The 13557-nt window shown below is 38.0% G+C and overlaps 1 protein-coding gene across 2 annotated transcripts; it reads left to right on the top strand.

Annotated features, from left to right (window-relative positions):
* Positions 1-4351: 4351 nt before the first annotated feature.
* Positions 4352-13338, top strand: LOC104421949 (protein DETOXIFICATION 43). Of its 2 annotated transcripts, none has more exons than XM_010034130.3 (14): positions 4352-4434; positions 6765-6954; positions 7176-7297; positions 8124-8402; positions 8659-8852; positions 9680-9815; positions 10645-10741; positions 10823-10923; positions 11242-11405; positions 11869-11940; positions 12163-12279; positions 12364-12459; positions 12546-12667; positions 13110-13338. In XM_010034130.3, the coding sequence occupies exons 2-14, from the start codon at positions 6878-6880 to the stop codon at positions 13171-13173; spliced, it is 1641 nt and encodes a 546-aa protein (XP_010032432.2). In that variant the 5' UTR covers positions 4352-4434; positions 6765-6877; the 3' UTR covers positions 13174-13338. The 2 variants fall into 2 exon arrangements, with proteins under 2 accessions (XP_010032432.2, XP_010032434.2); XM_010034132.3 differs by lacking the exon at positions 4352-4434 and adding an exon at positions 5886-6510.
* The last annotated feature ends 219 nt before the right edge of the window (positions 13339-13557 follow it).

Below are 13557 nucleotides of genomic sequence, written 5' to 3'. Positions count from 1 at the left end.
GTTTGCATAGGATGAGTGTGCAAAGAAGAAACAATACTTGAGGAGCTAGATAGAGATGTAGAGATGATTTTTTGAGTTGATGTCGAAGAGATTTGGTCGGGAGACTGTTAGGTTGAGACACGGTGAGTGAGTTCAAATGGAGTAGCGGTGGAGGTGAAAAACAGTTGGAAACCGATTGGGTAGGCCTGACAAGAGGAGAGAGGTGGGTTAGAAGGCTAGGCTAGAGGAGTGGAGAGAGGCAGATGAGGAGGTTGAGGGTCAAAGGAGGTAGAAGGAAACATAGATTGATTGGAGGAAAGAAAAAACAAAGGGGTTGAACTACAATGATGGGCTATGGGACTAAGAGTTGAAGGATTTTGTGAAAAGGGAAAATTCTTCTCATCAAATCGAATGTGATGATTGACAAAAACATGACTACTTGATTGATCAAGGCAACCATAGTCTTTGCGATTTGATGCATACCTAAGAAATACACATGACAGATTGAGGTGCTAGCTTATGGGAGACAAGACATGGAAGAAAATGACAACAAGCACACCTAAAAATCTTGAAGAACGTGTAATCACATCAGAAAACAAACAATGGAAACAAGAAATATCATAATAGAACAAGAGTGGGGAGATGATTAATGGAGTAAACAATAGAGAGAAGAGCATTAACCCAATATGAATAAAGCATATGAGCATGGATTAATAAGACTTGAGACGTTTCGATTAAGCGGTTTGATTTGCGTTTTAACAAACCATTTTGAAATGGGGTGTTTGGACAAGAGAAGCGTTGAATAATACCATTACATTGGAAACAAATTACTAGTATATGTTAGGAACGTGAATATATGAAGAGAAAAATAGAGAATAAAACAAGGGAGAATTTTACATAGAAAACCCTTCCCAAAATCAGGAAAAAAGGGAAAAACCATGGTGCCGCACTAGGCAATCTTCTACTATTAGTATCAGTGTTACAAGCTCTAGGGTTACAAGTTTCAGTGTTATAACTATAAAAGATATTGCCTTATATATAGCAAGAGTTTGGGGCATACATAATTAATATGAAAATTACATGTATGCTATTTTTCTACGCTACAAGCTCTCGAGAGTATATGATTAAGGTGCCTTATGCATCAGCTGTTGGCAGTTTAATGTACGTTATGGCATGTACTCAACTAGACAAAGCTCATGTAGTGAGAGTTGTGAGCAGATACATGGTAAATCCAGGAATAAAGCATTGGGAAGTTGTAAAGTGGTTATTAAGATACATGAAAGGCACTTCAAGTATGTCATTATGTTTTATAAAAACGATGTAACTTTATAAGGTTTTGTTGATGCAGATCTTGGTGGTGACTTGGACAATAAGAGGAGCACCTCGAGTTACAATTTTACTTTAGGTGGCACTGCAATTAGTTGGATCTCTAGACTTCAAACATGTGTCTCTCTCAACCACTAAGGTAGAGTATATTGCTATATCTGAAGCTGGTAATGAGATAATTTGGTTGGAAAATTTTCTGAAAGATATAGGCAAGGAACAAGATAATAGTGTTATTTTCAGTGACAATCAGAGTGCTATTTATCTTGCAAAGAATCAGGTATGTCATTCAAGGACACGTTGAGTTAAAATATCATCAAATTCATCAGTTGATATCTGATAAGACTTTGTCATTGAAGAAGATTCCCGGTGCAAAAAATCCAACAAATATGTTAATAAACTGTCAACAGCTAACGAGGGAGGCTGACGCACTAGAACAATTTGAGCTACAAAGATAAGGACTATGAAAGATTATTGCTATTTTGTTTGAAGATCAGCCTCCAAGTAGAAGATTGATAGAGTTGTGGAGTTTGATAGAGAAAAATAACAATAAAGCATTTACGGTGTCTCAATCTCAATTATGGTTATATGATATGTATTTATAGAAGCGATTAATTACAATAATGGTACCGACAAAAACATATTACAAATATACTCCATGATAAATATAAATCACACGTTAATACCTATGTACTCGTTGTACCTCCATTACGCCAAAGTTTCCGTCTTAATTTTGGCATAATGCCAATTCTAATCTTTGATAAGCAAGTTGTTCCTTAACTTACATGTAAATCCAATAGAACTTCCAGGCCCGCGGCCTCGGGCACATATTCATAAACATGGAAATGGAATTAAGGTGGAGATGTCTTAATTAATTCGTCGTCGAAAAGGTCAACTTAGGATTTCTTAATTATAGTCGTGAAAGGGCTAATGAAGATGTAGGGATTTCAAGAAAGCAACAAACCCTTAAGAGGTTAATGGCATTCCTTTACGATAAACTAAGTTATCTTCAAATGCGAGCATCAACATCCATCAGTTAGGTCCGTCCACCTTCTCTATTAGCTTTGTTGCGAATGCACTAATCTCTGATCATGTTTTATAACTTTGATAACCTGATTCACAAACCAAACAAGAGACAAAAGAATGCGTCGTGATATCTTCTGGTGGCTATCACCTACTATTGTTGTCCTTGGTCTATTTTCATTACATTCCACTTTAGATTTCCAATCTGAATATTCCCCTTGTGAACTTTTAAGAAGTTAACAATTTATCAGTATCTCTGACACCAGGAGAAGAAGAGAAACGGAATTGTGTTTGGTCGCATTCTTGCATTTCCATTTTGCGACCGTACAATTTTCTCATCCCTAAAGCTAAAGAAACCCGTAGCTTTTACCAATTAAGTGATGAAGGAATGCTAGACAATAGACATATTAAGAAATTGTACCAAAACTCTCTTACTAAATGAAGTGACAACCTTTTTTTGGCCGTAGACTCATCATTTAGTAACAGCTCCTTTTTAGTTAAGCTTCTGAGTAAGTCTAATATTTTCCTTAAGTGGAGCTGCATAATCGCATTAGATCCATTCGTCGGGTGATCATCAGAGAGACATTTCCACTGAGAGGTTATTGCACTATTTATAAACCATGTTGACCGACACCATTTCAATTATTAATTATGTGGGTCTTATCTTGGGATGCATACAAATTTTTTATACTAACATAACCCTAGGTGGCCCTTATAAAATGAAAACACTCAAGCCCTGCAAGTGGGGATTGATCATCCATGTTTACCTCTTGGTTAAGTTTCTTCGGCCTTGAAACCCAATAGGTCAAAGTTCATCAAATCAAACTATATAGCAAGCATAGATAGAGAATACCAGCAAAAATTAGGTCATCGAGACATGGCATACATTGATGGGGTATTGGGTTTCCAACGTGGTCTCCAATTTGAAGATGTTGCAAGCAACCCACCAAAGCACTTAAACTAATGCATGGCACGGTTGTCGATGACCACATCAAACCTTTAATTGACTGCTCCTAGGGTCATGCTGACGTATCTAAATTTTCATGCATTCAAATTTTGGAAGGACCAGTTTTTTCCTTTTTCATGCATGCATCTTTTGATATTATTGGAGGTTGAGAATCTCTTCTTACCCTTTTCCTTTTATATGATTTTTATTATCACGTTAACAGAAGTAACCATTGATATTAAATTAGTGCGATAGTTGATGCTTTAGTGTCACTTTAGTAAAGAAAGAAATATTAAACGTTCTTAAAAACATATTGAATTAATCTTGGAAATCAAATGTTGCGCAAAGCCTTTAACGATAAGTTCAAGTTGATATCACGAGCATAACATGGCATGTGTAAACATTATGTTGACATGTTAATAGTTTGCTTTTGGCTTCATAACAAGAATAAAAAATAATTAGGTACCACCGCCTTGGTGGCCACGATGATTTGGACTCTCTCCCCCTTACGAAGGGGAGAAGTTCAAATCCCCTCACAGTCGCTTGGAGTCTTAAGTGGGACACCGGGGGCGGTGAATCCTCTCATTTACGTGTGCCCCCAGGTTTACTCGCCGGTTGCCGGCTGTATAGGATTCCTGGGTCACAAATAATAATAATAATAATAATAATAATAATTAGGCAAGTAAAAAGCGATAGTGTAAAAGAATATTTTTTTTCGCACAAATAGTCTTAGAATAGAAATGTCGACCTAGGGAAGACAATTAGGGATGCTTAGAAGATTCAATTATGACCTTCTAACGATATTATATGAGATTTAATGGAACCACTGTCAATTATTCTAAAAACTTAAGTCGCTAGATAAAAGCTTGATTTATTATTTAAATGTTTTATCATGTACCATTCTCTAAAAGCCACTTATATCAAAGAAACTTCTATGCTGCTAGTATGCATAATAAAAGTAATATAATTTATTTTTGTTTCGAGCCGTGAGGATCTCGGACCCCCCCCAAAAAAAAAAAAAAAAAAGCAGAGAGGACGATGAACACACTTTAAAAGGGGAAGAGCAGGCAAATGGTTTCTGCATGTGTGCCAAAAGGAGTTGGTGGAAAGAACCTTGCATGTTCTCTCTACATCACACACAATCAGAGAAAAGAATCAGAAAGGTTCGTGGGTTCTTTTTTTTTCGTTTTGTTTTGGTTCCCTTGCATATGTCAAAAGATGAGTGTTTTTTCTTCAAGACGACAAGCTTGCTTCATCAACTTCAAGTACATGGCAGATGCACATTTCATTTTTCTAAGCTTCCAAGGTTGCATTCTCTGCTTCTGAGAGGATTAATACTAACCCAGATCCTCCACTTAGTACCTTTAGTTCATCCAGTACATTTTGCATGTTGTTTGTACATGTGTGCTCCTTGCGCTGAGCTGTGAGATCTTCATATATGGAACCACGGAAACGGACGGTTAATTAATCAAGTGTTCGTCTTTGAGCTGGGGAAATGATGATGCACCGTTGAGATGACCTCGACCATGTTGAAAAATGGTGGTTGATGATTAGAGTTGAAGTTTCTGCATATATACAAGCACGGGTTGATCATCGTATATGAATGTTATTTTTCATATCTTGGAGTCGTCTTGAAAAAAGATTTGACTGTTCATTCAACGCTTATCTATTTTTACCAATGCCCGGCTTTTCAACGAGGTGATCACTATGCACTAGCAGCAAGTATTGCATAAACTCATTCTGCTGGACCAGGAAAATCACATTTTAAGAACTTTAGCATGCATTATTGGCGTTGCAAAATGTATATCGTCAATGCTGATCTACAGTAGTTTTGAGATGCTTGATTAATTGACACGTCCCTTGTCTCTTATATATAAAATTGCGTGCAATAACGATGGTTAAGAAAAAGGCGTGCACATGTAGATAATTTATTATTAACCTTTTCATGGGCAAAATCAATGAGTAGACTCTAACTATGATAGGTGCAAATAGGACATGTCGAATCAACTACGGTATATACTTTAGTTACATTGTAGCTTTTTAGTTGGGTCATCCATTAGTATCAGCATGATCTACAAATGCGATGGATGAAGTATGATCTTATGGATTATATGAGTCTACATTAAGTGGGAAAGAACGAAGAGTGCTCGAGTCAAATTCATATAGGTAAAAGCTATAACACCGTGTTCGGAAATCGAGAAAACTCTTCCAAGTGATTATAATGAGTCGAAGGAGACGATTATGCTCAATTGAATCTTGTTTAATGGTTGTGTTGTGTTGGTATTGTATGAAGTCAAAAGGATGATGTTGGTGCATTTAAATTTATGTGCTTTATTTTTTTTTTCTGTTGTTTGTACAGAGTAAGGACTTGACAGTGAGTTCTTGCTGATGTCTTGCTTCTTTTACGGCGTTTGTTCGCGAGACCCAGCACAATTACCCCTCCGATTTTCTTGAGCAATGCGCATGAGCAGGGGCAGAGCAGTTATCGTGGGCGTGTAACGGAGGAGCTCTGTTTCCAATGGAAGCGTCTCTTTCTGTCTTTCCCTGTCTCTGTCTCTCTCATGTTTGGTTGTTACCAGGGGAAGTTGGAACTAGGGAAGGTCCCTTGTCCTGTCTTAGTAACACATGTCTTAGTCTCCGATATCTGCCGTCTCGGCTACTCCCTCTAGTTTGCTAATTTGGACACTTTGACATGCAAATGCATTCGCATGGAATTTCCTTTACTCAATTAATCATTGTTCATCTGATGCTATATTTTGGTCCACAGTATCCTGGGTTGTTATATCTCAGTTGCGACCTAAAGGCGAAGCTAGTTGTTGACACTGATTTCTGCCAATCCTTGCACCCGAAATTTTTATGCATGTTCTTTATGGAAGCCTTTACAATATCTAAGTTTGATGCCACATCATATGCACCACCCAGTGCGTGGCAATTGTTTCTTTGGTCACATCCCCATAAGAGCATCTTTTTCTTTACTTCTCTTTTGGAACCTTTTTCAGCCGAACAAAACTAGAGGTATACTGGATACTCCATAAGAAGGCTGGCAGTACTTGGAGGCATCTTAAAGATATAATAAATATATTTCCTTTCATCCGCCACCATTTTAGAGGAGTGCGGATGTTTACACTGTAATAAATAAGGCTCAAGTTTTATCGCATGTAATCTCCATTGTGCATGCTACTCAGCTCATCTTGTTTCTTCCGTCATTCCACTCTCCACCGCATTATCCCACCAGAGAGGTTGGTCTAAAGTGCTGGTTATCTTTCTTCTATATGTGACCCTAAAGTTCCATGGTGGTTCCTCAGCCAGTGCTGTTTAACTTACTAGCCTTTGGTCCATCTAGTTGGACTATTTTTCCTTAGAAAATGTCCATGCTTTGCACGCTTCTTCAATCTTCATATCATATCTGATGGCTGTAGCATGGTCATCATGAACTTCGCATATGATGCAGAGCAATGTTGGTGAAAACTTGATGATAGTTCATTTTCTGCAGTTGCCAAAAAGATATTAGGTCCCCTGCTTTAGGACCAGCCAAAGACAAATCGCCTCTCATTTTGCATTTACTGTAATATATCTGGGCCAAGTGACTTGAATTTACTGGAAAAGATGCCAGAGGACAGTGTTCAGCATCTATCTAAGAGCAAGTGGAACATGCCCTTCATTGTTTTCTTCAGAGATACAAGGTACAGCATGATGCCTCTCTACTTTTTTTCAGTTCCAACAATTCACTTCTGAAGTTAAACCTTTGGAGGCAATTCTGAGGTTCATTTCCATAAACACATACATATTTTGGTTTCTATATGATCATCTCCTTTTGCTCCTTCAAGCTGCGGCCTATATGGATAGTGGAAAAGCATTATCTGTTTCTTTTGGAAAGCTGATGCTCATGCAAATTTAATTTCAGGCTTGTTTTCAAGATGGATGCGCTTGGCTTAGAGATACTAAGGATTGCATTTCCTGCAGCCTTGGCTTTAGCTGCCGATCCTGTTGCTTCCCTAATTGACACTGCATTTATTGGCCGCTTAGGTCTGATTACTGAACTCTATCTTCATAATTGAAGCAAATATGTAGGACTTCATCACATAGAGTACTTTTCTTTTCCCAATAAATGATTGTCAAAATCACTTGTCATACATAACAGACCATGCACCAAAAACCACTTTTGCATTTTTGTATATTGAAATAGTGTATTGCAGTATATCGAAAAGATGCATAACCACACCTGCAACAATTTGTTGGTCTTGATTAGATTTTTTATACTGAAGAAAGATAAATTTCACTGATGAAACCTTATTTCGTTGATGAAGCCTTAAATTCATTCCAGCAAAGCAAAAGCTAGTTGCCTTTACACCTATCGTTGTAGTATGTGATCCTACTTTGCACTACCAATAGGACTACGTGAGATCGAATGGATCCGCATTTTTCTGATGCAGACTGGAAATAGTTTTTAATGAACAGGAGTATGGATATGCATCCCAATGATTTTATATTGCTTATAAACATTTTGCCAAATTCACTTTAGGGAAAAAGGATTTGGACATTTTTCATAGGATTGGTCTGTTATTATTTAATATTCACTGGCAGGCTGAATTCCTTGTTGGTTATATGATACGTTCTTACTAGTCACTTGTAGCACTTGCTCAGGGAAGCTTTCGCACCAGTTTGTATACCATGCTGGATGCTTGTGATATTTGCCAAATGGTAAATTGTGATTTTTCTGTCAGGTAGTTAGGGAGGGAAACATTATAAACCCACAAAAAAGACAGCTTATTGCAAATTGATTTTTTTATGTTATGAATGAATTGCTTTTCTGATATACATGGATTTTATGCTGAGATCATATTTTACGTAGGTCCGGTGGAAATTGCTGCTGTCGGAGTTTCGATCGCTATATTTAATCAAGCTTCAAGGATTACCATATTTCCCCTAGTCAGTATAACTACATCTTTTGTTGCTGAGGAGGAAACTGTTGGAAGAGTTGGTAATGAATCCGCAACAGGTGAGGAACCAGAAAAAGGTTCTATCAAACTCAGTGAAATGAAAGAAGTGATTGCAGAAGATGTTGCGCTTGAGAACCTTGAAAAAGGTTCAGCAACTAAGAGTGAAAATAAAGAGCTTATGCAAGAAAAAGGTACTCTCTCTCTCTCTCTCTCTCTCTCTCTCACACACACACACACACACACACACACGCGCACACACAAAGACGGGAAAATCAAACTTAATATCAGTTAGGCTCTGGATGTCCAGTGAATGTAGATTTTGTGGCCGGTTGGCATTGTCTTTTGTCATATGCAAGCAGATTCGTCTATCACACTGCTTTAAAAATTTTGCAAGTTACATTCTAACTATTTTGATATATTATTGACAATTTCCTTGTTGGTCGTCAGATATGATACCAAGTACTTGTGAGTCTCCATCTGGCACCGACAGCGATGCAGACAAATTTAAATCGTGCAAGGAGAGGAGACATATTCCATCTGCTTCAACAGCATTAGTAATTGGTTGCATTCTCGGTCTTTTGCAAACATTGCTCCTTATATTGGGAGCAAAAACTCTCCTGGGTTTCATGGGTGTCAAATCTGTAAGATCCTTTGCAGTCTAAAAATGCCCATCTGTAGTATTTTGCTAACTGCTGCGCTATGTGCATATTTCCCATCAATTCTCTTGCTTGATCATATGAGTGCCTCAAAATTTCCTTATCAAATGTAGATAATCAACTTTAAGATTTATATTGGTGACGCCTTTCATGAGATAACAAAATGCTCTTTAATTATTGAAAGGTCTGCATAAGTTACTTGTGTCTTTGAGACAAATCTGACTTTGGAGATTTTCATTTTCAACCTGTCCCCTTTCTTGACTGGTTTTGTGATCTCAGAAAGGCAAAGATGAAGCCAATTCTCACAAACTTATAGCTAAGAGGATGAAGAAAGGGTTTTCGGCTTTGGCTTTTTTCCAAGGTCCTCATAGCGTGAAACTTGTAGTGAAATACTATATCTATACTGAAAGCACTCAATTAGAAAATTGTTGTGGAGTGGCATCTTTTTTTTCAGTTATTTATGTTTACTGACATGAACAAATGCACGAAAGAATGAGTTAAAATTGATATTTTCTGTCCTGTTTGTCCATGTTGTCTCATGGCTCAACTAAAGAAAAATTGAGTATGGTGTAAAGATTGCTTTGGGCATCACCTGACCAGGGTTTTCTGATTCAAGATTATTGCTGTTGTTTGTACAATCACATTGCATGTCCATTACAAATGATAATTGTGAAGAACTTACTCGAGATTCATCATCTTCACATGTTCCGACAATAAGGCAATTCTCTCTGTTGGTCTAAAGTACTTCTATCTGGCACCAGCATACATATCTCCTGCATATGTAATTAGTCCCTTATTGTACCTTTCTCCAGAATTCTCCCATGCTGGCTCCCGCACAAAAGTACTTGACATTAAGATCACTTGGTGCTCCAGCAGTTCTTCTCTCTTTGGCCACGCAAGGGGTCTTTCGAGGATTTAAGGATACTAAAACTCCTCTTTATGCCACAGGTCAGAAAGATGTTTGCTATTCTTCTTCTTCTTCCTGTGCAATGCTATTCCTTTGGAGTGGTATGACTGCATAGATCCTGAATAAAATGTTCTAAATTTATGTTCTATTTTTGGTTGAGACCATGAACATTTCTGGTAAAGTACAGAAGCACGTTAGAAAGCCTGGAAGATGACTTCCAGATGTAATTGCACGCTAGAACAGAAATTAGTAAAGCATGCAAAACGGCCAAAGGGTGTTAGGCGAGAAGGATGGCTTTCAAGCCCTATGACCCACAACCACTCACCTAAGACTGATTCTTAATGACTTCTTTATTACTTGGTTTAGAGAAGCATCATAGCCGTCTATCCTGTCTCTCAGTCCTAGTTTTGCTCCTCAAGTACTTAAATGAGTTTGGCATTCACGAGAAAAGCCACAACTAATTAATTGAAGGACATGGACTATTAATTGCTAGAAAGTCTTACTATTTAACGTCTGTTGTTTACAACTTCGGTTAATGGTTGCAAATCAAATGTAAGAAGCAAATTTTACATCTTTTAAAAAGACACTGTGTTGACCAAAGGTCTTGGTAAAATCCTTGAAACAGTAAATTCTGTAGGAGCTTAAATCTAAATTGTTGCTCCTGATTGCTTTGAGAGGAAGATGACACTTGTTATTCCTGATAAATTGCAATAACTGCATCTACATACAGTTTGCATCTGTAAACCACACTTCTTGATTTTGTGGAGTGGGATTAACTCCCTTGTTAATGTATCAAGGAAGAAAAAGAAATTTATTTCCCAAGATTCATAGACCTTCCACTTGATTTCGTTGTTTATTGGTTCAAAACAGTTATAGGAGATGCTGCAAATATCATTTTGGATCCCATACTTATCTTTACCTGCCGCTTGGGAGTTAGTGGTGCAGCCATAGCACATGTTCTTTCTCAGTGAGTAAAATTTTCCTCCTTTCACTTCTCTACTCGTTTGGGCCATTAGGACTGGTAAATTATGGCAGACGATCCTTTCAGGTACTTGATATCAGCGATTCTCTTATGGAAGCTGATGAAGCAAGTTGAGATCTTACCTCCCAGCATCAAAGAGTTGCAATTTCATCGATTCTTGAAAAATGGTAGGTGGTCGATTTCTAACATCAATGGATTGCTTGTGAATGTGAATTTCCAAATCAAGAAGTTTCAATTCAGACCGTTTGCCCACCTGATGAAAAAAGTTGAGATGTGGAGAAATGGTATCGTTAATGCACTTCCAGTAAAAAATTTTGCAAGACTTGCTGCCCATTCTGCTAACGTAGTGTTCATGCCATTAAAACCTGGAACATTAACCTGGAATTTGCTTCTTCTGTAGTTCTAGATTAGTGTATCTGAAATATCTACTTGAACCTTGTAATGGTATCGGTTAATGTTTACTTTCTGCTCACTGGTGCCTGCAGGTGTTCTACTGTTGGCTAGAGTGATAGCTGTTACATTCTGCGTTACATTAGCTGCATCAATGGCAGCAAGGCTCGGTTCAACACCTATGGCTGCATTCCAGATATGTCTTCAGGTGTGGATGACATCATCACTCCTGGCTGATGGTTTGGCTGTAGCTGGACAGGTAAATGCTTCTCTTTCTGTCTTAACCTTGAAGCAGTGAGTTTTGTATTGCTATATACCAGTCACAAAACGTTGAAACCTTGTATCAAAGAGTATACAGAGGCACCATAAAAGTCGGCATTTGCCTATTCTAGACATATATAAAAAAAGAAAAAATAAAAAACCTTGTTTTTCAAGGATTTAATGTTCATCAGCTTCTGGTCAAATCTCTTGAAAGAATTGCTCATATTTTCACTTCATAAAAACCCAGTTAAACCTCGGCAGAGCCTAGTAACATGAACTGGAAAATAGAGCTAATTAGAGTATACTCTGGATCCAATTTCCTTTGGTCATGCATTGGTCTCGAAGTAATGTTTATAACGTTGCTCGTGTCAATGGGAAATTTTCTATTCATACTCATTGAATCAGTGTTTAAGTTTTGACTGATAAATAATAGATATTTTCCTTTCCTAACAAAATTTTAGGCAATATTAGCGAGTGCATTTGCTGAGAAAGATTATAGCAAGGCAACAGCTGCTGCATCCAGGGTATTACAGGTATGCTGGTTACAATGAACATGAGGTTGTTGGAAGTGATCTACTTCTGTCTTTTGTTTTCTCGTACGGTATCATCAACATGGAATTCTGATACTTTTGTTTTGACGTGTATGCCAATATGAGATAAGCAGTCTGGCTGTCCCTGAGTTATTCATGTTAAGTACTTTAAATAACTATCAAGGAATGATTTATCACGTGGTCAATGGCATCCTCTGTTTGCAGATGGGTTTTGTCCTAGGCCTTGGACTTGCCGTTGTCGTTGGGGTCGGTCTGCGATTTGGATTGGGTGTATTTACAAAAGATGTCAATGTTCAACATATTATTTTTGTTGGCCTTCCGGTACGTCCCCGCTAATCGGCAGCGTGCCTTTCTAATTAAGACTGTTTTACGAACAAACTTAATGTTCCTTCATATGCCAATCAGTTTGTTGCAGCTACGCAGCCAATCAACTCATTAGCTTTTGTTTTTGATGGTGTTAATTTTGGAGCTTCGGATTTTGCTTACTCTGCATACTCCATGGCAAGTGCTGAAACTTTATTATCTCATGACTTTGGTTCAGCCGAAATTCCTTTCTAATTTCATCGCCCTCTTTTCCTAACTTCCAGGTTCTGGTGGCTATTGTTAGCATTGCTTCCTTGTTCCTTCTCTCTAGGAGCAATGGCTTTGTCGGAATCTGGGTTGCTTTAACAATCTATATGGGTCTGCGTACATTTGCTGGTGTCTGGAGGTAACTTTGGCTTTTAACTGAGTCATTTGCAAGAATCTGACTTAATGTGATCTCTACCTCGGGATTTGCGTAGAAAGGCCTGAAAGGTCTGATTAAGTGACAAGTTGACTTCTTCATTTTGTTCATTTTGTTGGTTGGTAGAATCTTAGGAATTATGTCATTAGTGTTTGTGAAACATACAATAAAACGGGCCAAAAAAAAGGAGAAAAAAAGAAATCGAGAGCGAGGAGTGGGCACTCAATCCAAATTTGCCTCTTCATGCAAACAAAATTTCTTGTTTAATCAGGCCAACGTTTATCTTTAATTTTTCAGAATGACCATAGTGTCACCCGTAAATGGGGCTTCTCTTCCACTCCTTTGCTCATCTACCTTTCTTTCTTTTTTGAACTATGTTCATCACCATCATTCCTGTAATTGACTGAATTGGTTATTGCATCTGCAGGATGGGAACTGGAATTGGTCCTTGGAGATTTCTTAGGGGTCAACGTACACCGCAGGCTTCATAATTCTAGCATATGCAATCTGGCGGCATTTCTTGTTACTAGTTTTCCTCCACTTCCTTCTGTTTTATGCGAAGAAATAAGTTGTCTGTCTCGTGCATGTTTCATGCTTATATCATGATGGACCTATTCAATAGATCTGTTCAAATGCTGCTGTACATGTTTGTCGGATCTCTCTCTCTCTCTCTCTCTCTCTCTCTCTCTCTCGTGTTTGTGCACACATCTTCGTGGATGCACCTCTCGTAAAAGGTGGTAAGACCAGAAGAGAAGTTTCTCAGGGACAGATATCAAGCACTGAAACTTGTTCCTGTCAACAACATGGCTGTGTTTGCACGGAACACTTTGTTCCAATTCAAGCTCTCCCTACCGGAGGTGTCTGGTCATCTGAGG

This window comes from Eucalyptus grandis, chromosome 10 (genome assembly GCF_016545825.1).
Source record: "Eucalyptus grandis isolate ANBG69807.140 chromosome 10, ASM1654582v1, whole genome shotgun sequence".
Taxonomy (NCBI): Eukaryota; Viridiplantae; Streptophyta; class Magnoliopsida; order Myrtales; family Myrtaceae; genus Eucalyptus; species Eucalyptus grandis.
The sequence above is the reverse complement of the archived record's forward strand: the minus strand, read 5'-3'. Positions and strand labels throughout refer to the sequence as shown.

Bases quoted from the DNA above. Each gene is read 5' to 3' on its own strand.
- LOC104421949 (XM_010034130.3), top strand. From the start codon at position 6,878: ATGCCAGAGGACAGTGTTCAGCATCTATCTAAGAGCAAGTGGAACATG. The intron at 10,742-10,822 runs GTGAGTAAAATT...CGATCCTTTCAG, and splicing joins ATAGCACATGTTCTTTCTCA to GTACTTGATATCAGCGATTC. The intron at 12,460-12,545 runs GCAAGTGCTGAA...CCTAACTTCCAG, and splicing joins CTTACTCTGCATACTCCATG to GTTCTGGTGGCTATTGTTAG.